The sequence below is a fragment of the Saccopteryx bilineata genome, chromosome 1, assembly GCF_036850765.1.
Source record: "Saccopteryx bilineata isolate mSacBil1 chromosome 1, mSacBil1_pri_phased_curated, whole genome shotgun sequence".
Lineage (NCBI taxonomy): Eukaryota > Metazoa > Chordata > Mammalia > Chiroptera > Emballonuridae > Saccopteryx > Saccopteryx bilineata.
In genome coordinates this window covers 405709399-405734113 of record NC_089490.1, presented here as the reverse complement: position 1 = coordinate 405734113, position 24715 = coordinate 405709399, and the positions used below count along the sequence as shown (strand labels likewise).

At 58.0% G+C, this 24715-nt stretch overlaps 1 protein-coding gene across 7 annotated transcripts in view; it reads left to right on the top strand.

Annotated features, from left to right (window-relative positions):
- Positions 1-24715, top strand: part of KCNQ1 (potassium voltage-gated channel subfamily Q member 1) — a 321605-nt gene that overhangs the window by 253135 nt on the left and 43755 nt on the right. Inside the window, exon 16 of one of the 7 annotated variants that reach the window (XM_066252333.1) lies at positions 6715-6913. The exons of 4 other annotated variants lie outside the window; for them this stretch is intronic. In XM_066252333.1, the coding sequence (XP_066108430.1) occupies positions 6715-6821 (107 nt within the window). In that variant the 3' untranslated portion in view covers positions 6822-6913. Of the gene's footprint in view, positions 1-6714; positions 6914-24715 lie in introns of those variants that run through there. 2 more of the 7 variants (XM_066252334.1, XM_066252336.1) reach the window with 2 other exon arrangements.

Below are 24715 nucleotides of genomic sequence, written 5' to 3'. Positions count from 1 at the left end.
CCCCACCCACCCACAACCCGGTTCTGATAATGGAGCCTTTTCTCTTAACGTTCAGCTAACTTGTCTATAGGTCTGATTTCCGCGATGACCTCTTGTTTATCCCGGAAGCTGGGTGTCATCAGCGTGATCAGCGTCTCCGTGGCGATGGTGAGAGCCTACGGGGGTCGCTGCCCCGGATGGCAGGGGCTGGATCTCGAGGCTGTCCCGTCCCTTGAAACAGTTTGCAATAGGTTGCACGGCACAAGAAGACGGTGCTTGGTTTTCGCAGACGTGCCTTCCGAGCCTGAATGCCTGCTGTGCGGCGCTGGAGCGCTGGGCCCAGGGTGTTCTGTTTAGGTCCATTGGAACAAGCTTGTTCATTGTCTTGTGACATGATATCCTCACTGGAATGTTTTTTTTTTGTTGTTATTGTTGTTTTTGCTTACCCTACTCGATCTATCCGAATTCCAACTACCGTGGTGGAGAAATGTGTCTGGTTTTCCTTCTGTTCCTGTCGGTTTCCGCTTTCCATCATTTCAGATCTTGCGATGAGGCGCACATCATGTCCACATTCCGTCTGCGGCCGCCGAGCCGAATGTTTCTGACCCCGCAGCACCCGCTGTACCCCGGGCAGTCTTTCTCTCCCCCTCACAGTCTGTTACCATTGCTATCCAAACATCATTCTGTTGGTTCTTCTTCTTCTTTTTTTTTTTTTTAAAGCTTTATTGGGGTATAATTTCCATCATGGAGTGTATTTAATTTATACCATAAAATCCGCCCGGCGTAAAATGTGCAACAAATTTCAGTCAATGCAATAGCATGCAACCGTCACCACAACTACGTTTTGGGACATTTTTCAACCCCCTCTCCCTCCCCCCTCCCCCAAGTTCTCCCCCAAGTCTCTTTGCAGTCCTCGCCAGTCCCCTTCCCTCCTCCTCCCCCTCCACCCCCCAGCCACCGTCAATCTCCAGGATCTGCCTTCCATCTCCGCATCCCAGCATTTCTCTAAGGCTCGGGACGGCCCTTGCTCGGTGTTTCCTCGACGTGGCACGGAACGATTTATGGCTGTTTGTGTTTGGCTTTTCTCACACAGGGCGGCGGCGCTCACGCACCTCTCCGCTCTGGAATGCTGACTAGCACTCCGTTGTTGCAGGGAGGCACATTCTGCGTGTCCTGTTGCCCGTTGATGGACGTTTGGCCGGTTTCCAACGCGGGGCCTATTGTGGGCATTGCCGCTGTGAACCTTTGTTGGCGGGTGTTTGTGTGGACATAAGTTTTCCATTTCCCGAGGGTTAGGTGGCCGACGCATGGAAAAGGACAGCCCGGTACGGGCGACTCTTCTGTTTAACTTGCTAAAAATAAAAAATAAAAAAAAAAACATTCATTGACCCTGTTTCTCCCAAAGGTCTGCTGCGCTACCTTGATGTCCCACCGGGCTCTACACATGGAGGGGGTCCCGCTCTCTTCACATGTATGTGTGTGTCTCTCTCTCCGTGCAACACGCTGGGGCCGTCCAGTTGGTCCTTTTTTTTTTTTTTCTCTTCTTTTTTTTTATGTTAGCCGTACTCTGAGTGTGTAATGGTATCTCATTGTGGGTCCGATTTGCATTTTCCCTAATCACTAATGATGTTGAGCAACTTTTCATGTGCTTATTAGCCATTCATCGTCTTCTCCAGCGAGATGTTTATTCAACTCTCTTGCTGATTTTCTAATTAAGAGGTTTGTTCTGTTATTCAGTTGAAGAGTTGTTTATAGGTCTGGGTACAAGTCCTTTATCAGATATGTGACTTGCAAATATTTCCGCCCATTCTCGGGGGCTGGCTGCCTTTTCATCAACTTAATCGTGTCCTTGAAGACACAAACGTTTTAAATTTTAATGAAGTCCAATTTATCTTTTCTTGTGTGGCTCACGCCTTTCATGTTGTATGGAAGACCTCTCCGCCTAATCCAAGGTCATGAACGTTTTCTTCTAGAAGTTTTATAGCTTTAACTCTTCGGTTGACGTAGGATTTGCTCTTGAGTTCGCTTTGGGGTGTGGGGGTGAAGGTGGAGTCTAAGTTAAAGTTCTTTTCTTTGTTTGTTTGTTGCTTGTTTGTTTAGCCCGGCTTGTGGCTCTCAATAGCCTCCGCACCATTTGTTGAAAAGACTGTTTCCTTCCATTAGATCATTATGACACCTTGGTCAAGGATCAATAGAGCATCAACACAAAGGTTTATTTCTGAATTCTCAATTGTGTTCTGTCGGCCTCGGCTTAAGCCCACATGACGCTGTCTTGATCATTATAACTTCATAGTAAATTTGACATCAGGTGATGTAGGGCTTTCAACTTTGTTCTTTGCCAAATTGTTCTGCCCGTTCTAAGTCCTGTGCGTTTTTGTGTGCATTTTTAGAATCATCTTCTGAATCATCTACTCCCCACCCCATCCCCAGCCAAAAAAAAGAAACCTCAGGGATTTTGATAAGGGTTATTTCAATTTATAGATCCATTTGGGGGGGGGGGATGACAGCTTACCAATATGGAGTCTTCTAATTCATGAACATAGTATGTCTTTCCATTCCCTCACTCTGCTTTGACCTCTTTCAGTGATGTTTTGTAGTTTTCCGTGTGTAAATCTCACACATGTTTTGTTAAATATACTCATGCTACTGTTACTGATGCTACTGTTAGTGGAATTGTTCTCTTTATTTTGGTTTTAAATTATTTTTCTTACTAGTATATAGAAATACAGTTACTTTTTTTATATCAAGGCTATAAACTGTGACTTTGCTGTTATTGATCCTGGTAAATTTTGTTGATTCCTTAAGATATTTTTCATATAGCCTGACCAGGCAGTGGCGCAGTGGATAGAGCGTAGGACTGGGATGCAGAGGACCCAGGTTCGAGATCCCAAGGTTGCCAGCTTGAGCGCAGGCTCATCTGGTTTGAGCAGAGCTCACCAGCTTGAGCCCAAGGTTGCTGGCTCAAGCAAGGGGTTACTCGGTCTGCTGTAGCCCCCCCCCATCAAGGCACATATGAGAAATTACTCAGTGAACAACTAAGGTGTCTCAACAAAAAACTGATGATGGATGCTTCTCATCTCTCTCCGTTCTTCTCTGTCTGTCCCAATCTATCCCTCTCTCTGACTCTCTCTCTGTCCCTATAAAAAAAAAAAAAGAATAGATTTTTAAAAAAATATTTTTTTTCATATAGCATATCATGTGTGAATCAAGAGTTTTACTTTTTCCTTCCAAAGTGCTTTTAATCTATCTATCTTTCTTTCTTTCTTTCTTTCTCTCTCTCTCTCTCTCTCTCTCTCTCTCTCTCTCTCTTTCTTTCGTGAGAGACAGACACAGATAGAAATAGGAACAAACAGGAACAGACAGACAGGAAGGGAGAGAAATGAGAAGCATGAATTCTTCATTGCAGCTCCTTAGTCTCTTTAGTTCATTAATTGCTTTCTCATATGTGCCTTGAGGGGGGGGGGCTCCAGCAGAGCCAGTGACCCCTTGCTCAAGCCAGTGACCTTGGACTCAAGCCAGTGACGTTGGGCTTCAAGCCAGTGAACTTTGGGCTCAAGCCAGAGACCATGGGGTCATGTCTATGATCCCACGCTTAAGCCGGTGACCCCATGCTCAAGCTGGTGAGCCCGCACTTAAGCCAGATGAGCCTATACTCAAGATGGCGACCTTGGGGCTTCAAACCTGGTTCCTCCACATCCCAGGCCGACATTCTATCCACTGCACCACTGCCTGGTCAGGCTCTTTCTCTCTCTCTCTCCCTGTCTCTCTCTCTCTCTCTTATTTTCTTTCATTTAACATGGCATAAGACACTAATCAGTTTGGGAATGTTAAACCAAGCTGTATTTGCCAGCTAGCTAAGGTGCATCATCTCTTTTCTGTGCTGTTGGGTGTGGTTTGCTCCTGGTTTGTTAAAGGACATTTGTGTGTCTGGTCATAACGGACATGAACCTGTAGTTGTCTTGTGTTTTCCTTTTTTCTGATGATTTTGGTGCCAGGCTTTTTAATTCTCTTTCCTCCTAGATACACATTTTTTTTTTTTTTTTGGAGGGGAACCTCTGGAAACACAATGTGGTTGGGGTTTTAAAAATTACTTAATGCATTTGCACTCACTGTAGTGTCTGGTCAATGTGTGCTGATTTTATTAGCCGTGTATTCTGTTCTTCCCGTGAGCACTGACGTTTTTCGTGTTTCGTTTGCTTCTCTTCCTTGCCTGTTGCTAGGTTAATGATTATTTCTCATTCCATTCCCTTCCTCTACTGGTTTTGAAGCCATACATTTCTATTGCCACACCTTGGAGAAGTTAATCTAGAACATTCTCAACGGACATCTGGTGGAGTTCATCGCTGTCTGTGCCCACATCTCTCATAAAACAAGGACCTCAACACACCTCCGCTTCACTCTGTTGCTGACTTACGTACCTGGACGTTACATATTTTAGCTCAATCTTCTTTATTTTTTTAACCCAACAATTTGTAATTAGTGGTGTTTTACACAATCAATATGTGTTTAAATTTGCCTCTTTTGTCACTCAAACCTATTTTTCATCTCAGATCTTAAATCCAGGCTCATTTTATTTTTATAGCTGAAACGTTCGTTAGTATTTCCTTCAGTGACAATAAAAGTCTCTCGGATTGTAATGGTTTTAAAATAGCTTCTTTACCGACGTTCTTTAAAAAAGATTTCGATGGCCCTGGCTGGTTGGCTCAGTGGGAGAGCGTCTGCCCGGTGTGTGGAAGTCCCAGGTTCGATTCCCGGTCTGGACACACAGGAAAAGTGCCCATCTGCTTCTCCACCCTTCTCCTTTCCCCTTCTCTCTCTCCCTTTCTCTTCCCCTCCCATAGCCAAGGCTTGATTGGTTCAAGCACACTGGCCCCGGGCACTGAAGAGGGCTCCATGGAGCGTCCACCTCAGACACTAAAAATAGGTCAGTTGCAGGCATGGCTCCGGATGGGTAGAGCATTCGCCCCAGATAGGGCTTGCTGGGTGGATCCTGGTCAAGGTGCATGTGGGAGTCTTTCTCCCTTATTCTCACTTGGAAAAGAAGAGGGAAAAAAAGAATTTTTTTTAAATAAAGATTTCCTCTGGGTATAAAAGTCTAGGACCTTGGTTTCCAAATGAGTGTCTCGTAGCAGATTGAAGTCTCACCCAACTGCTGTCTGGCTCCACTGTCCCTGCTGAGAACAGAGATGGAGATGGTAGTGGCTCCTTGTAAGGAGCTATGTCTCTCCTCTCCGGCTGCTCCTAGGTTTTCCGTTTGGCTCCAGTGTTCTGCGTTTCCACTCTTCTGTGTCGTTAGAGGGGCTTGTTGCTGCTGTTGTTCATTCTGCTTGTTTCCTTCATCTGTGGTTTGGCGTCTCACATCTGTTTTAGATTTCTCCCCACCACTGTGTCTTCAGATTTCACTCTGGTTCCTTAACCTCCTTCCGAAGTTCTTACTTGACATGTGGTACGCCGTCTCAGTCCCTGCCCCATCTCCTAATCGCCCTGGTTTTTTTTACTTTTGTTGTTGTTTTAATTGCTTCATTTCTCTATACTGTATTCTGGATGATGTCATCTGATCCACCTTCCCATTCAGTGGGTCTGTCTTCAGCTGTGTCTGACCTGCTGCTGGATCCATTCAAAGGATTTTACATTTCCATTTAGTATTATCTTTTTTTCTCCTATGTACGGAAATGCTCTGTGTGGTTCTTACTCGTGCATCACGGGAGCCTGAAGGGGATGGATGTGGCTGCTTTCTGGTTGATTCCTATTCCTGCTGGTATCTCCAGCCCTGCTGAGTCTGCCTCTCTGCTGCTCGCTCTCCCCCCCCCTCCCCCCCGGCTGCCGTGCAGGACATCTCGTTCCCTTGGACGTTTCTTTCTGAAAAATTGTTAGGTTCGTATATCTTAACATGTATCTGCGGGGACTTCTGAGGCCCAGCATGGAGCAGGGGTCCTCAGAGAAAGTCTGTGCTTACCTCTTCCTTTGCTGTACACGGCGGGTCTGGCCAGCCTGAACTTCAAACTCTGGGATCCAGGTTCCCCAGAGCCCCAGGGGTGGTGTGTCTTTGGGCTTCCAAGCCTCGTGGGGGACCAGCTTGTGGATGTGACTTCTCAGGGCAAATGTTGTTCCACTGCTCCTTAGTGCATGGCAGGGTTCCTCTCAGAGCTTCCTGGGAGTGGGTCACACTGAAACTGGAGCGCTTGAAAGGTCCCAGCTTTCCACAGAGCTGTGCTGTGAGAGTTGCCACCGGGGGCCAGGTCTGGGCATGGACACCTGGCCGTCCATCGCCTGTGGGACCATGGAAACCGAGGCTCAAATGCATGGCATTCATCAGATGCCTTCAGGGCATCTCCTTCCTCTGTGGGTTCACCCCACTTTTGCTGTGTGTTCAGCTGCTCACCTTCCTTGGTCCCTGGTGAGCTCGTTCCATGCCAGCAAGCACCCCTCTCCAGCACACAATGGGACAGGCTGTTGTCCACTTCCGGGGGACAGAATGAGGATTTTGAAGATGGGATCTCTGTGGGAAGCCTGGGTTTTGCGGTCTCTGTGTCCCCGGTCCCGGTGCCGGTTCCTGTCCCTTCTGCGTCTCGATGGCCCCGTGAAACGTGGAGCCGCTGAATAGTGGAGACAGGTCTCGTTCACGCTGGTCCCTCGGGTCTTCGTCGTAAGTGGGTCCTGTGCTGGGACGCCGGAGGTTCTGGGCTGGGCCACCAGCCCTCAGCAGGCTGTACTGAGAGGGACACTCTTCTGCAGGCCTTCTACCCTTCAGAGAGGAAGGAACCCCCCCACTAACTTGTGCTGAAACCAGCCGGCCTGATTCAGCGAGGGGCCTGGGCTCCACGGACCAGACGGGGCCCTAGCCTGTTTTCACAGTGAAACGCAGAAGAGGAAGAGTGTGCTTCAGAAACTCACATGGGATCCACAATCCCATGACAGTCCCTCTGGCCTTCTCAGAAACGTTTGCTGACTGCTGGTCTAAGCCAATGACGTCCCGTAGCAGTGTCATGGCAGCCACAGATAGGGGTTTAAATTTTATAATAGCCACATTTAAACAACAAAAGCAGGTGAAACTCATTGTCACGATATATTTTATTTAACCCAATAGTTGGAATGTATGAACATTTCAACACATAATCAACATCTTAAAAAATTGTGAGGATGGCCGACATTTTCTCCAAAAGCCGGGGTATTTTACGACTCAGATGCTAAGTTTCCAATAAGAACCGCCCGGCCTGTGTGTATCAATAGATGTCATAACATCCACCATTCACAAGGGAGTACCTCCTACCTAAGTCCTTCCAAAAAAATAAATAAATAAGGTCTTCCAACAACTGACCCTGTCTTAAATTTGAATTCATTAAAAATTAAATTAAAATCCACTTCCTCGGTCTCATGAGCCACATTGCAAGTGCTTCATGAACAGACAGGGCAGCTTTAGACAACATCACATCCTCACAGGCCGCAGTGAGCGTGGTCCCCAGCGTCTGACCCGGGCTGGGCCCAGGGAGATGCTGGGTGAACACCGCCCTCCCTCAGAACCCACAGCCCACACCTCTCGAGGCCCCTGAGGCCCATCCACCTGAAATTCTGGTTCTCATACCCACCTCTGTCTCCCACCAGCCTTGGCTTCCCCGACTTGGGCTCTCAGAAGGCTGTCTTTCTGCTGCGCCCCCCCACCTCTGCCGCCTGCCCCCCTTCCTAGCACTGGGCCCCCTTGACTCCATCAGCCCCTCACCACCAGCTCGGTCTGGTTGCATCAGGAAGTCGGGTGGCCTGGCCTCAAATGGGCACTGCCACACTGCCAGCCCTGCTCCCCCCTTCCCGCCCCTCTGCCTGGCCCCCACTTTCCTCTGTGCCCCCCTCCAACACTTCTCTCTTTGCTGGTGAGCTGCTCTTGAGTGACATGGCCGTAAATAGGCGAAGGCGTGGGGCTCTGACTGATCAAAGAACTCCCTTCAGAAGCCGTCATTAGTTGCTATTCTGGGAACCGGTTATTTTAAGGTCCGTGTATTTTTTCTTTCCCGAGGAGCCGACCGAGTGGATGGCGAGGCACCGAGGTGCTGGCTCTTCAGTCAAAGCCACACAAGCCCTGTTTTGTCTGGGGTTTCAAAGATAAACCTATAATGAAAGCGTCACTTGACGCTGCGTGCCACCCCCCACCTCGTTCCTGGGCAGAGGCGGGCAGGCCTGCCAGGGAGTCCCCGCACCCTGCGAACATGAGGAGACCTGAGGGCCCCTGGGAAGGGGCGGCTCGCCTCCAAGAGGAAGCCTGAGATCAAGCCCGTAGGGCCTAGGTGGCTTGGGACCCCTGGAAAGTAGCCGTGCCTAGCATTGTCACCACCAGGGCAGCCCCCCCAAGGCTCAGGAGCAGGCGTCCCCAAACTGCGGCCCCCCCTGAGGCCATTTATCTGGCCCCCCGCCCCACTTCTGGAAGGGGCACCTCTTTCATTGGTGATCAGTGAGAGGAGCACTGTATGTGGCAGCCCTCCAACAGTGAGGGACTTTGAACTGGCCTCCTGGGTAAAAAGTTGGGGGACCCCTGCTCAGGAGGCATCTTTCAACAGACGGCCCAGCTTTGGCCAACAGGGCTCAGTGAGAAGATGCCCACCCTCACCAGTAGCCAGGAGAATGCACACTGACATCAAAAATGTAAGACAATGACAATATCTGTGCTGGCACGGATGTGGGGAAACAGGCGTTCTTCTATATTGCTGGTGGGGATACGAATTACTGTGGACACGGAGCTTCTGGAAAGGAGTTAACCACATCCACCTATGAACATTAAAAATACGCACGCCCGTGCGCTCCCCCTTCCCTTCCCCGCCAGCCGCATTAACTGTGCCTCTCCCTCCTGAGCTCCGAGGGCCCTTCTTCTGCCTCTGTAACTTGTTTCCTGAGCCCACACAGCCCAGTTGGCTCACTTCTCATACCTCTGTAACTTTCTAAATAAACTTTCTCTTATAATTAAAAAAGAAAATACACATATCCCTTGATCTAACGTCCCCACCTCCGGGAAGGAAAGCAGAGCACCCCAACCGGGCTGGGGATTGACGTGGGTGGGCGTTCATCACGTCCTAGCTGGTGACGGCGAGAAGCCGGCAGCCGACATGGCTCTGGTCGGAGGAGCCCAGGTGTGGACGTTGTGCCACTCCGATTCGTGATGCAAATGACCCAGTGGCTATCGGCTGCTCTGGGGGACGCTTGCCATGAGTTGCTAAGTAACAATGCTAAGATACCAAGGTCAGGACCTGGGCTTTATGAAACCATGCCACCAAGCCTCCTGCTCTGGTCTTAGGCCCTCTGTCAGCTGGGGTCCCACCAGGATTCACCCTCTTATCTTGCCAGCCTGTGACCCCTTCTCCTGAGGTCTCTCTCCAGGGTCTAGGGCTCACTCAGCACCCACCTTCCAGATCTTGGTCATTGGTCTGAGCCTCCTTCCCCTCTGGCTTTCTCTGGGCCAAGATAGGGGGGCACTGTTGTTTGGAGCCAGGCCCCACCCCCATCCCAGGTCTGAAGACCAGACCAGCTCTTAACTATTCCAGCCCAAAAGTGATACACTCATCCCTTCTGCTTGTCCCATTGGTGAGATCAAGTCACATGCTCCCCCACCCACCCAGAGGGGTCTGGGAAATGTAGTCCAAGCAGGACTGCCAATTTCTAGCAACACAATGGAAGGATCAGGAACCTTTGGAGTGTCCTTGTGATAGGATGTCCGTCTGTCTACCCATGTGTTTCCAGAGGCAGTAGGCCTAGCCGCCTGAGCGTGAGGTGGCCTCTGCTGCCAACCTGTTCTTGTCCACCCACAACTCACCTCTGCAACCCTTTGCGGGATCCGTCAGCGGCTGGCCATTGCGGGGGTGCAACAACACGGTCGGTGCTGAGCCCTCTGCCCGCCCCCAGGAGCCCTAGAACAGTCGGGCACTCCAGGGGCACGTGTGCTGGGCTTGGTTGTGTGGGTGAAGGATGAGGGGGCACCCAGGGAGAGAGACCTAGAAGGAGACCCATGTCTGACTGTCGTCTGTCACAGCCTGTGGCTGGACTCAGCAGTCAACAGCAGCTGGGATGGCACAGAAGGGACACACAGGGGTGACGGGAGGAGGACATGGTCAGCCGTGGGGTCAGCACCACCACCTGGGCCCTCCTCTCTCCGCCCTTGTCCCCATGGTTCAGGTAACCCGACGAGAGCTGGGTCCTCTGTCTGAGGGGCTGAGCTACCTCTGTAGGGAGCCCCTCACTAAGGTCAGGGGAGTGGGTGGCCCAGCACAGCAAGGGGGCATCGGGGCGGCCGCCTGGCAGACACATCCCAGCCGCATCTTTGCATCTGCGTTCTGCAAGAGGTTGTAAAATCACATCCTTGCCTATGTCAGGGACTCAGTTTCCCCATCATTCAGATGAGCGCATTGGTTGGGTGGCCCCTGAGGGACCTGCAGGCATTCTGGGCCCTCTCATCTATCGAGGGGGGACGCCCTTAGGCCCCCGTGGTGTCTGGAGGTTTTGCTACCGAGAACCACAATTGCAGGAGGGAGGTCAGAGCTAAGACCGGGCCGGAGCTGGACCCTAGAGTTGGCGTCAGGACTGATGCTCAAGGCAGCGTGCCCTGCTGGGCTGTCGTCTGGACCTCTCCTGAAGGGGTGGCAGGAGGCAGGAAGGCCGGCCTCACGGCTCACCCGTCCCTGGCTCCCAGCCAGCAGCCGCAGACCCCCCCCTTGGTGGGCATCACACGCATGGCCTCCCGGGAAGAAACATGCGTGCTTAGGCTCTGCCCTGCCCTCGCCGTGTGGCCCCGGACAGGCCTCCCGAGGCTGGGCCTCAGGGCCCCCCAGCTGCGCCCTGGCCTCCCACTTTCCATGTCCTCGGCAGCCCCCCAAGGGCTTTCTTTCCCTCGGCACCCCTCCCCCTGTCCTGCGTGCTTCTCTCCCGGTCCGTCTGGGTGATGGTCCCCCCAACCGGGCCCCTCCTGAATGACTCTATTTTTAGTTCTCCAGTATGGGCCAGAAAGGAAACTTACATTTTTTAAAATTTAGCTCAAGTCCCCATCAACTTCTGGGGGTTGACTGCTGAGCGGGGCTGGCCGGGGTGGGCACAGACGGCCGTGTGTCCCCAGGCGCACGCTCCTCGGGGACGCGCAGTCTTGGGGACTCGGGCTGGGCAGCGTCCGTCCGCGGGGCCGGCCCCCAGGGCAGTCCCAGCCTCGTCTTTGTGGCAAACCCTACCCGGCCGCCTTGGCCGACCTCAGAAAAACATGTATTTTGATCAAAATGGGCCCTTTTTAAAACTTGTCACCCTTCGGGTCAGGGCACAGTCTGCCCCTGGCCAGTCCTGCATATTAAGCAGCGGCTTGGTCACCACCAAAAATAGATGTCCCAGCCCCAGAGGCAGGGCCGAGGGAGGGGACCGGCTAGAAAGGGGCAGCCTGCCCAGGCCCTGATCGTGCAACTCTGGCCACTGCGGGCCTCGAAGGAGGCAGCAGGGACTTTGGGGACCACCTCCCCCACCACCACCAGAGTCAGCAGAACCGGGGCTGGGGACATCCAAAGGTGGCGGCTGGGCGGCAGCCAGGGTGGCCCCGGCCGGGCCCGTGGGGCCGAGCGCAGCCCTGCCCGCCCCGTGCTAGGTAGCAGGTGGATGCCAGCAGGTCCATGGCCACAAAGCCACATTCGGCAAGTCAGGCGGCCTCCTCCCTGCCGGGCCCGGGTCCACAGGCCCCCGGCCTGCCTGTGCTCCCCGGGCCCGCGTTCACAAAATGGCCGCCGCCAAGAGCCGGACGCCAACCCACGGAGCCGCGCGCGCTCGCTCCCTCGCTCGCTCGCTCGCAGGAGCTGGTGTTTATTTTGCCGAGCGGACGCCCTCCCGTCCGTTGCCGGGTTCCGAGTGCTCCAGAGGCAGATGGAAATTTTTGTGGATTAGACCCGGGGCTGAGGCGCGCTGGGCTGTTTGGGTTGGCAGCACACGCCCTCCCCACCCCGTTCCTCATCCGCCGCTCCCCGCCCTCGTCACCACCACCACCACCACCACCACCACCGCCGCCGCCCGCCGCTGGGGCTTCCATTCATGTCTCCACTCTGCGTCCCCTCCTCCACCACGGCTCCACCCGGGCCCTGCGTCCCCTTCTCGCTGCCCTGGCTCGGGGGAGGCGAACTCGAACCCCCTCCACGAGTTTGGAAGGGGCTGCAAAGGGAAAGAGGACTGAGTGGGAAGGCCTGCTCCACAGGAGCCTTTCCCAAACTGGGGGCCCCTCTGACCTTCAGATTCTCATCGGTTGAAATGAGAGCCAGTGGGAGGACCTGGCAAATAGCCTATGGGGTGTGCCGCCTATGGATCTGGCACCCAGAAAATGCCCAGTACGGAGGCTCTGTCATGGGTCCTACTCTCAGAAAGGCAATAAAGACCCCAAGGTCAAATGCAGGGCAAGGCCTTGTACCTCGCTCCCTCTCAGGAGAAACCGTCCGAGTCCAGGCAGGATCTCAGACTTCAGAAAGGAGACTGGAAGGCATGCTAGTCTGCGGGAAAGATCCCTGGGAGGACAAGGGAGCAAAGCCTATGTGTATCTCAGGGAACGGCGTTCCAGGCACAGGGCACAGCAAGTGCAAAGGCCCTGGGGTGGAACCGGGCCTGGCTAATTTGAGCAGCAGAAGAGCAGTGGTGTGACCAGAGTCCTGGATGAAGGAGGATCCCAGGAGTGGGAGCAGACAAGTAAAGGAGTGGATGGACCCCCAAGCCATGGGAGACACTGGAGGGACTTAAAGGCTTCACTTGGAGAAAGGTGGAGCCTAGGGGGGCCGAGGAGGGCCACGATCTAACTCTTATATTAGCTTTCTGAATCTGGCCTGTTGAGGATAGACTAAAGAAGGCCAGTGTGGCTGCAAGGGGACCTTTGGGACCAGTGCACACTCCCTTCCCGTCCTCTGCCTGCTGTCTGCCCACCACCACCTTCGTCCCGGGACGCAGTTGGTCAGCAGCACAGCCCCCTCTGTTCCCTGCCGGCCGGGAGCCGCAGGTCAGGTCTGACACATAAAGAGCCATCTGTGTGGGCCGTGAGATGGCTGGCTGCCCGGCCAGCCTGCCACTGCACAGGGACGCTGTCTACAGCAAGGCCCACCCGCCCCCGCTCCCTCAGACCCCCAGCACCCACCCCTAGGCAGGGGCGCCTTGGGGTGATATGAGGCCCCGGCCCAAGGTGCTGATGCCCGGAAGACCCGTGTCACCTGTCTGTCCACCCCCCAGAAACAGAGTCACACCTGAGGCGGAGGCTAGATAGATGAGACCGGTACTGTCCACCTGGCAGGCCCCCCGGCTGTAAACAGGCTCCGCCTTGCAGGTGCCCCCCCGGGCGTGCCTGGCAAGCATGCAGGGTCTTGGTTTTAAGGCTAGGTGACATTACCCTTTGATAAGAAGGACCCCATCCACGACCGTGGAGTTCCCTGAGGGTCTCCTCTCCGCCTTGCACCTTCCCCAGTAGCACGACTATCCTACAAAATGAGGCCCTTCTGGCCTGGACAGAAGGAGCAGACGTCACAGAGGCGAAGAGTGAGGAAGCCAAGGAAGGGGTCCTTCTGCAACCCGACCCGCGCTCGTCCACGTCCACAGGCACCCGCTATGTGCAGGGCCTACCTACCACTGCAAACGGGGTGGGAGGGGCTGGTGGCCCCGCCTCTTGGAGCACACAGTCCAGCAGGCAGAGGAGGGCACGTGCCAGGCAGGAAGGGCTTCCCTGGTCAGGGCGTCAGGGGCCTGGAGCCAACCAGGAGTGGATGAGGTGGAGGGTGGTGCGGGGTAGAAGAGTACCCGGCGTGAGCAGACTGTGCAAAGCCCCCGGGGCACAGGGCCCCCCGAGGCTGTGAGTCTGTGAGAGTAGGCACAATAGGGCCGATAGTGAGACTCCAGCCACACCCTGCCAGCTGGAGGAGGGGCACTAGAAAGCACCTGAGAGCTGGGGTGGGGCTCTGCCTTCTCTGGAGAGAGGACTCAAGGTAGGCGAAGGGAGGTCCCCGAGGGCAGAGAGGGGCTGCGGTGGGACCAGGACCCGCGGCCGGCGCCTTGGACCAGGGTGGGGACCTGTTGGGACGAGAACACACGGTCCGCTGGACCGGGCGGGAAGACTGAGGGGGCAGGTGGCAGGAAGGACCCTGGCTTCTGACATGAGCACCTGGATGTAGGAGCTTTGCTTAGAGGGACGTCAGGGGTGGGACAGGTCAGGGACCATCACACATTCCGTTTGGATGTGTCCTGGAACCCCAGGACTGAGAGACCAGGAGGGAGGGAGAGAAGGGAGGGGCTGGAGAGGGAGAAGCCCCGAGGCAGGAGAAACCAGAGCCAGGAGGGAGGACCAGAGCCAGGAGGGAGGACCAGAGCCAGGAGGGAGGACGTGGCGGCCGGCTGGGCGGGGCGGGCACGGGCGTGTGGCTGCGGGCCAGTGCCTCCCCAGACCTGACCTTGGCCGGGCAGGTGTGTTTGCCAACCCGAGAGCTCGGCGTGGCACCCCCAGTGACCAGGGAGCGCTTTCTCTATGAAGAGGCCCCTTGGGCAGGCCATTCCCAGGGATAGGTGACACCGGCAGGGAGGGAGGACGAGGGCGGCTCCAGATCTCCATGGGCTGGACCAGGGAGGGGAGGCGGGCTCCGCGGGCCCCTGCAGCACCTCCGCTACCCGCCCCACCCCACCCCCGTCTTCCCCTACCCCCAGGAGGAAATTTAGGGAAGCCCCCAACTTGGATTTCGGCTCCATGAACCTGTCAGGAGCCTGATTTTCCCTGGCCAGTGAGGACCCTCTGGGGCAGGTGCCTCCCGGCAGGGTCCAGTGTCATTATTGCCCCCCTCCCCCATTCCAAACAAGGAGAGGGAGTGTTGCCACGAGGTGAGGGCCCAACACAAGGGGAGCGTCTCCTGCTCCCCGGGTTGCGGGGTCCCCCCGACGTCCCTGATACCATGCCACGCCCCCTTCTCCCGACACCTGCCCCCTCTGCGAAGGTGCCTGCAGGCCCTGTCGCCCCCTCGCCCTCGGCGACACTGTCCAGAAACCTGCGTGAAGGCTCATGCGCCCTTCGCTGTGCACGGGAGAGCTTGGTACCACTATTGTCATATAGGCGGCCGCTCGGGTGACCGCCTGAAACCATCTATTGTCAGAAGCTGCACAGTCCCCGCCTCTCCGGTCCAGGCGATGCTGCCCGTGGTCAGCACAGCCCTAGGAGTCAGTCCACCTGAGGTGACCGCCCAAGGCCAGGGGAACATGGCTGTCCCCTCCGCTCCCAGGCACCTGACAGAGAGCCGGTCAGCCATGGCGGGGACCTGGGAGGCCTGGCGGTCACTCTGCACTTGGATGGCCAGGTGGCGGGAAACTTTCGCCCCCTGCTGTCCTCTCCCGGACTGTCCCCTGCGCCCTTCCACTCCCGTCCCGGTCCGGCCTCCTCCACTCCCCGAGGGGAGCGGGGCCTCCCGTCCTGCCTGAGAAACACCCCTTGTCTCTGACCTTCTGACCGGCACGTTTAGTATCACCATCCCTCGTGTCATGAAGGAAGCGCCGTCCCTGGACGGGCCCAGGTCCAGGTCCCTTGGCACCTCTGTGCCCCCTGCTCAGGCCCTCGGGGCCGAGGAGCTAGCCTCACGATGTGCCCACCAAGGCCCTGGGCAGGGGCAGGCCTCGCGGGTGTCCGTGGAGCCAGAAATTTTGAGCTGTTCCTCCCCCTCAAGCCTGTCCTTGTCCCCACACAAGCCCACTGCTGCGTGGTCCCCGCCCACACCTGGCAGACGCCACAGGCTGATGGGGCAGGGAACTGTCCCCCCCTCGGTGCCGCCAGACAAGGCCTTCATCCCACCCCCACCCCTGTAAGTGGTTTCTATGTCGGGGAACGGAGCCTGTCCCGGGCCTGACACCCACCCCCCATCCCCGTCCCCCCGCCAAGGGCCAGCAAGGAGAAACAGGGCCTGTGGGGAGGAACTTGGCAATGCCAGGCTGGTGGCAAGTGGTGGCAGACCATCCCCTGCGGGGCCACAGTGAGACTGTTCCCGCCTCACCTGGGCTGTCCCCAGCGTCCCGGGATTTACGAGGACTCGGCCCACGGCCTCATGGCCAGCTGCTGGGGGGGGGGGCCAGGGGAGGGCCGGGAAGCCCGCTGGCCGTAGCCCCTGCCTCCCCTGCAACAGCCGGACGGACGGGGACTGGCCGGGGGCCTGCAGACCCCCGCAGGTCACGCCCCGAGTGAGCCCTCTCCCGTGTCCCCCGCGGAGGAGGCAGGAGGACGCGCCAGCGCTGGGGACCACCTTTTCTCTGGCTTTTCCGTGATGGCTGATGCCCGCTCCTTAGATCCAGGACTAGGCTCGGCGGGCCCCCTGTCCCTGAGGCCCCAAGCCCCCCCCCCCCCGGGGAGCACCCATGACCGTGCCTGCTCTGCATCTGCAGCCTCACCCCTGGCCGCCTGCTGCTGGTCACCCTCGGCCCTCGTCCTGGGGCCTGAGGGGGCCGTCCCCGTGTGCCTCTGACCACCCGTATGTGTCCTGAAGGTCCCTTGTTTCTCTGCGTGCCAGGGCCCACGTGGCGATCAAGGCGCAGGCCCAGCACCCTGCCGCCCCCCACTGCCCGTCCCCGCGCCTCCTCTGCTCACGCCCTGTTTTGGGGGGGCACGTGGTACCTTTCCACACCCCCGAGCCGTTGCCTGTGCTGCGCCCCTCCTGGGCGGCCTCCAGGAATGTGCACAGTGTGGACAATGGCAGTGCCCTGACCGCGTCCATCCTCCCCTCGCCATCGGGAGGGGTCTTGGAGAAGGTCCCTCAGCCCTACCTGCAGGGCCCAGCTCCCCGCCAGCAATGTGTGGACAGCCCAGGCCAGAGCTCACCCGGCCGGGTCATCAGGCCGTTCCCACCGAAGCCTTCTTCCACACCGGGGACCTCACCCACTCCGTCGGGTCCCCTCTCGCCAGCTGGGGACACCCTAAAAATAGCCTTGGGGGGTTTGCCCATGGCTAGCCCAGCCTTTTACACAAATTCATTGGAAATGGCAAAATAATGCTGAGTTCCCTAAAAAAAAAAAATGTACCCAGTCCATTTCCTCATTAACATAATTGCAAACAGAACGAATCTTTCCTGATTTCATGTAAACAACAGCTTGAAATAGTTTATAATCCTTGCAGGTATCAAATTAAGTTCTTACTTATGGTCTGGAAATTAATTACCCTTACAGCGAGACAAATGTGAAAACTGTGTATTTTTGACAAGAAAATTAAGCAGCGATTGGGGGAAAATGTAACTTAATCGTCACAGAGAAAATTGTTTATAAATTGGTCGCGTTGTTTGAACTCTCTCGCCTCCTCCGCGGCCCCGGGGCCCGGTTTGATTTGTGTGAGCGCATTTGCCTAATTTGGGGCCGGTTGGGGTTGATTATTGGGGTAGCTTTGGGGGGAGGGGGCCGGAGGGGCAGAGAACAGGGCAGGGAGGAGAAGAGGAGGGAAAGAAGGGAATGACAGAGGAAGAGATGGGAAGTCTGGGTGCCAAGACGTGGGTAGCACCTCCCTGACTGGTGAGGAAGCGCCTCCCTCAGGTAGTGGGGGGAGGGGTGCGGAGGTGGGAAAGCTCCAGACAGCAGGAGCCAAGGTCCTGGGGCAGGTGTGAGTCTGGAGCAGAAAGGAGGCTGCCGTGTCTGCGGTGAAGGGCGTGAGGGCGGGAGCAGGAGAGGTGTCTGCAGAGGCAGGCAGGGGCCACACCAGAGGGCAGTGGCACAGATCTGGGTAGTGGTCCCTGGTGGGCCGGGAGGTTCCTCCCAGTTGTGTGCACACGAGCGAGTGTGTGTCTGTCAGGGTCACGGGAGCCCACTCAAAGGGACTAGCGTACCAGCGACTATTCAGGGCGCCAAGCCGGAGCCCTTGGGCGTTCTCGTCATGGTCCCACCCCATCACGCAGACTTCCACCCCCCACCCCGTGTCCTCCCCTTATGTTGGGTTTTACTTTCCAGGGGTGGAATTTCCGGGTCAACGTCAGGAACGCCTTATAAAACGTTCTCAATAGTCAGAGTTGTATGGAGCCAGGAGTGAGTTCCCCCATCACGGGAGGTGATCGAGCAGAGGCTGGTGGACCCCGAGGCAGGCTGCGTGGAGAGTTCCAGTACCCGCTCAAAGGGTTGTGACTTCCACACCGGCCATTCAGAGCTCCGGGCGTCCCTGTCCCGTCCCCCTCCCCCCCCCTCCCCCGCCACAGACACACACACTGTGCAGCCCCGTCCCCCTCCCTGCCTCGGCCTGACCCTGGGCACTCCGGGCAGCGGCCCCGCCCTGCTCTGCCCCCTCCGATGTCATGTACGTCCCAGGATGGTGGACAGGAGTGGCTGGGGTCTGGTGCCCTTTTGGGACAGGGCTCCCAAGACTCAAAGCCCAAGGGGACACACCCGCTGGGGAAGGCAGGGCAGGACAGGGCAGGCGGGGGCAGGTGTGAGCTCCTGGAGCGAGCATGGGCCCGTCACACAGCCTCTCTGTGCCTCAGCTTCCTCGGCCCTGAAGTGTGAGCGGGAGAGCGTCCAGGGCTGTTGGCGAGCTGGGGGCACTCTGTGTTGCACCCCCAGAGCTGGCACATGGCATCCACTGGAAGGAAATGACTGGCAACCCTGGTTTTCCACGTCCGGTGTCACGCAGCCACAGCGGGCAGCAGAGAGCAGGGCGGAGCCGAGTGGAGGGGAAGGTTTAGCTTCTCGGGTGCTCCCGGGCCGCAGTGCTGACCACTGGGCAGGGCCCACGGAGTGGACGGGATGACACAGCCCACGCTCCACGCTCACTGCACAGAACTTTCCAGAATGACCCGGGAGGCAGAGGACTGGACGGGGAGGTGTCCGAAGCGGGAACCGGCCACGGGGAAGCGTGGGTCACACCGGTGCCGGTGAGAGGTGGACGCAGATGCCTCTCACCGCGTCCCTTCCCAGCCTCCTCTCTGTGAGCAGCGGCAAGCCCTGGGATCTCGCCCTCTAACTATGAGGACGCAAATTCTATGGGCCGGGGCCCCACCCTAGGGCCTCATTTAGTCTTAACCACCTCCCTAACTAACGGTCCCATCCCCAAGTACAGTCGCATTCCGGCTGGCCGCTTCCCCCACAGCACGCTGGCCCCAGAAGGCTCTGCCCCGGGTGGGTCTGTCTGTCACGGAGGGGCCGGCGGAGGGGCTGGGCCTTTGCTTTGCATCCCTGGTGGGGCAGGGAGGGCAGAGGGGGCCTTGTCTTCTCTGAGAGTGGAGGTGAGTTTGTCAGCGTGGTGCTGGGCAGAGCGGGTTGTCCTCTTGGTCTCCCCGTCCCTCCCCGGTGGCTGGCTGGCGATGCGGAGGCCCCGGTCCCCTTTGGTCTCAGGCACACCTGTGCTCTGAGTGATGTCGAGCCCGCCTGGCCTGGGCCTCAGGGGATGGAGCAGGCGTTAGGGTCTGGCCTCAGAGCGAGCCCACTGCTCACCAGCTGCCAGGCCTCGGGCCCGGCTGACCGTCCTCTCTGAGCCTGCCTGTCCTCCCAGGACATCCAGGACGGGTTGCCCCTAACCCACCACCACAGCAGGCTCCCAGCTACAGGGTAGGAAGTCCCCAGTCCTGCAGGCGAACCCTTGGCATTGCCGGCCTCAGCCAGGGCGCCCGTGCACCTGGCCAGAGGGTGGGCAGCATGTGCACTGGGGTCGTCCACCCCACAAGGCCACCCCTGGGCCCCCATCTAGCCTCTTGAGAGTCCATGAGACCCGTCCAGACAAGCCCTGCCCCGGCCATTGCCCGTGGGCAGGAGGCGAGCAAGCAGCTCAGGTCCCACCCGGTGTGCACGGGGCCCCAGGACACCTACTCGTGCGGCACCCCAGAGCCTCAAGGCCGTGGAGGGACAGAGTTGCAGGGGCTCAGGCAGCTCTGGGCCCCAGCTGGGCCCCACATCAGGCACGTCCAGGGACCACTGCGGCCTTGCAGGAGGATTCTGGGATTGACTGAGCGGGCTCCCGACACCCACCCTGAGCTGGTCACAGAGGACAGAGCGGGGTCTAGAGTCCCAGGGAGGTGGGGCTCGGGGTGCACGTTCCGGCCAAGCGTCGGCCTGGAGCCCAAAGGCAGGAAGGAGAGAGGAGCCCACTGTCTGTTGAGGGCACTATCCACGAGAGTTTGGGGGAGACTCTAGAACAGGGGTCCCAAAACTTTTTACACAGAGGGCCAGTTCATTGTCCCTCAGACCGTTGGAGGGCCGCCACATACAGTGCTCCTCTCACTGACCACCAATGAAAGAGGTGGCCCTTCTGGAAGTGCGGTGGGGGGCCGGATAAATGGCCTCAGGGGGCTGCATGTGGCCCGCGGGCTGTAGTTTGGGGACGCCTGCTCTAGAAGGAGGTTTGCTCAAGCCAGGTGGGGTCACGGTGTCCCTAAACGCTGGACGCCACACCTACATCCCCAGGAGTTCTTGAGGTGCCCTGTGTGTGGTGGGGAGCTGGAGCTGGTATCCCCGCCTCACCCCTGCAGGCAGTTCTGATCCCGCACGGGGCTGGGGAGGGGTGTGCGTGTTGGGGGCGAGTTTGAGAGAGGGGTTCGTAGCAGCCCACAGGGCCCCGGCCACACAAGCCTGGGTCTGCGTCCCGTGCAGCCCTGATGTCAGTCCCTGTCCCACCCACCTGCCCCGGCCTGCCCACTGCATGACTGGGGACTGGTGCCCGCCTGCAGCCTGCCCCCCAAATGCCCGGGGCTGCCACCTGCTCAGACTTGCCCAGGGTGCTCCTGGGGCCCTGCTTTCTTCGGTCCCCTCCGCCACGCTCACTGCTCCTCTTCTGGCCTCCGTCCTACCCTCTTGCCCCTGGTTTGGCCCCATCAACTCCCACGCCACAGTCCCTACAGACTTCCCTGGACACGGGGTGCTCAGAGTACCCCATACCAGCCACTGGCTCCAGCCAGCGAGTCCACAGACCCAAGGGCCACCTGGAGTCGCCTGTTCCACTCACCTCCCAGGTCCTGTCCATGCCAAACCCCAGGCTGAGGTATCTGTAACACAGCTCCCGAGGACTCGCAAGCCGAGGGCAAAGGAAATGCCCGTCACGCCCACGTGGTTGGCAGCGGGCGCTGTGCCCGCACCTTAGCTTTGCCGTGTCCCAGGGCCCACGCAGTGCCCCTGACAGCCAGTAGCCAGCGAAAAGAGGGGTGGGGGGGTCATAGCTCGTCCCAGGGAGAATGGGAACCGAACCCCGGGCAGTCTGAGCCGCGCCGCCCCCAGCCCTGCCGACACTCAACCTCTCGCGGCTTCAGCCTCGTGGGATGTCACTACACGGGAGGGAAACTGAGGCACGGAGTGTCCCCCCCCCACACACACCCCAATGCCGCCAGGCCACCAGCTCACTCGTGGTAAAGCTGGGATCGGGCACCCAGGCTCCCGGTCAGGCCCACCTGTTAGCCTGTGCACTCACTGCCTGGAGCAGAATGGGACCCTTGCCCGGCCGGCGAGAGGGGAGGTGAGCCTGAGCAGTGAGGGCTGGAGCAGGGAGAAGGCGCTCCCCACGGAGGCCTAGACGTCAGAAGGCCATGCACACGCCTCAGGTCTGTTTTGGTTCCATTGCCACCCCGAACCAGAGTGTCCAGGGCGTTTTTAACCGTACAGTGTGGTTCCAAAGTGCCCACAAGAGGAGCCGAGGCATGGAAACGGCTCTGGTGCTTCTGGGGGTGGGGGTGGGGGAAATAACTAATGAACGGGGTCGCCTTGCCCGACGCTGACACACACGTCACTGTCTTTGATGTGTTCGCGGCTCCTAGACCCCCGAGAGACCAGGCCAGCGCCATGCGTCCTGCACTGGGCAGCCCCCCGGAACCACTGAGCTCATGGTGTCTCCCACAGAACCGGTGCGACTGTTCTTCCTGCCGTACGTTTGAGGGAACTGAGGCACGGGCCCACAGCCACACAGCAGCCGAGCAGCAGCGATGCTATTTGTCCACAGGCCACCCAGTGCCACCTAGATCACTTGCGATAGGGAAGAGACGGCAGCAGTGCGGACGACACCAGTGGTTTAGGGCTCAGGTGACAAGGCCATCGATGTAAAATTGAAACTCTGTACTTAGAAAGCAAAACCCAGAACAGTGTGTGAGTAGCCGGCCATCCTTGGGCAGCAGACAGAGGTGACCCCTGGCCACCGTGGGTCAGGCTGAGCCAGGCTTCCAGAAGGGAGTGAGCATCAAGACATGGGGCACAAAGGCTGTGGCCACCCAGGGTCCTCCCCGCCCGCCCAGACCTGCTCGCCACAGCTGCTGATAGGTGCAGACGGTTTTTAGTATAGAAAGATTCCAAATCTCTGAGAGAAGCACTCAGGGTGGGCAGAGGACCCAAGAAACAATTTACAAAAAGAAGGGCCCCACAGACTGGAGAGGCTGCCCACTCCTCCCATCCTCGGAGCCTGTCGGTCTCGTCCGGCCCTCGGTCCGCTTTTGCTAATAAAGTTTTATTAGAACACAAGCCACGCCCACTCAGGCACCACCTCTCTCGGGCTGCTTTCACGCTGCAAAGGCAGAGTCCAGGGGCCACAGCCAAGATCGTGTGGCCCTCGACGCTTAAAATATTTGCCACCTGGCGCTTTACAGGAAAGTTTTCAGACCCTCACTCTAAGAATTTAAATGGAGAAGTCCAAGAATCACAAAAACGGAAGCACATGAGCGATCTCCCTTGCTCCGGGCGACGCTGAGGCGGAATGGGCCTGTCCCCGGGCCCGCCCTTCCCCACAAAGTACTCGGATGAGATTTATCCAGCGTATTAAAAAGCCGTTCCTCTCCCTGTGACCCTGTGACCCTCCTTCCAGGAATCTGTCTCTGAAAACGACTCAAGAGTTGTTGCCGCAAAGGAGTTATGCACAAACAAGTTAATCACAGCCTTATTTATAACAGTGAGAAATTGGAAACAGACCGCACAGCCCGCGTTTGCGGGACGGCCGGTTCTCGCCAGGCACCTCAGGGGCAGTTCCGTGACCCGGGGAAGTGCCCACCAGACAAGGGGCGACCCGGGGCCGGACGAGGCACACGGTGTGATCTGGCCGGGGGCCTGCTCACGTGTGAGCGTGCAAAACACCCATGCGCCAAAGCCGTTCGCCCCCCGCAGAGTGGACTTCCAGATGCATCTTTGGAGAGGTGTGTCTGTGTTTCCCCCAATTCTCTGTCGTGAGCGGTTCTTGTGCTCATAACTGGGAAGGTAAACAATGAATGTAAAGAGAGGGACTTTGAGGGGCTCCCCCCCCCGGAAGGACATGGAGAGCCAACTGGCATCGTCCCCATGAGGACCACTCGCTGCCCTGTCCACGCTGTCTGTGGCCACATCGGGCCACTGTGCATAGCAAAGCCTTGTCACCCCGTCTGGGAAGGGCGGGTGACCTGCGCCGGGCTATGGGACCGGAGACCCACCTGTCCCTTGCCCTTGGCTCGGCTGAGTGCCCACGCACCAGGTGACCCGTCTCCTCTGCCCACTGAGCAGTGGCTGCTGCCTGCTTTCTGCAAGCTGTCGGGGCTCCTGCGGCTTTCTGTGGGGGCTGCGGCCCCCTGGCTTGGTGGTACAGGCACCTCAGCCCACCCAGCACCTCCCAGACCCCCCTGCCCTGACAGGCTCACAGTAACTCTTACCCTGCTTCCCACACACCTACCTGGCACCCCTCGGCACCTTCGTTCATCCCCTCTGTGGGCACCCTCAGGTCTCTGCCGTGCGTACATCCCAGCTCAGTGGCACCCTTTGAGGGGTCTCCCCAGGTCAGGTCAGTGATCTGCCTGCAGGCAGGATCTCCCCCCCCCTTCCCACCTCTCTTCTGCACCCAAAAGGCTGATGCTCTCCCAGAAACTCGGCCAGGGCCCAGCCCAAAGCCTCTCTGGGGTTTTGTCTCCTCCGGTCTGGGCAGAGCCCGCCCTTTAGAGAGACAGGCAAGAGGCCCCACAGCGACAGGACCCTGCCCTCAGTGACCAGGAGAGCGGCACGGCCAAGCCTGGGTGAGGGGCCCTCTCGGCAGGCCCCCAGGGCGCCGGCCAGCAGGGCAGCGCCCGCCCGCCCGATGGGGAGGCCATGGAGGGGGTGGGGGTCTCAGCTCTTCCCAAAGGCGCCAACATCCCCTCGTCACAAAACGAAGTAAATGGGAGGCTGAAGGGGGCCGCTTTTAAATTGCTGCTTTAACCCATTTGGAAGTCTGCTAATTATTCTCCTGAGGAAAGAAATGCAGGTTCATTATTATAATGAGCTTTGGGCAAAATACTTCATCGAGTTTGACAAGCCGCAGGGACCCCTGGAGAGGGAGGCTCTGCTCTCCTCGGCCCCCCCCACCCCACCCCCACGACGATGGAGAGCTAATTGGCTGGGGGTCTTCTCGTCCCTACGCTGTGCTGTGCACCGTTTTTTCATTCGTTCGTGCAAAGCCCCGCTTTGATGTCCGTGACCAGATAAGGAGGCTCAGGGACCCAGCGAAAGAGTGGGGCCCATGCTGTGCCCCGGAGGGGGGCCCCCCACCGCCCGCCCGCCCGGGCCCCAGGCCAAGGCGATGTGTCATGAGGTAACTGCGCAAACAGTCCTGCCTGAAAAGATACGCTTTTGTTTCACTAATAGATCTCTTGTTGGAACACTCCCCACAGGCTCTGGGCTCCCCCTGGCCCACGCCGCCTGGCCAGGCCTCCTGCCCAGGGTTGCACCGAGACCCGCAAGGGACCCACAGAGGGGTAGGGGGCACAGCACGGGCAAGGGCACCTTGGGTGGGGTCTCCCCAGCGCAGGGCCTGCCCCCCTGAGGGCCTGCTCTGTCCTCCGACGCCCCCCGCCCCACTCCGCCCGCCCTG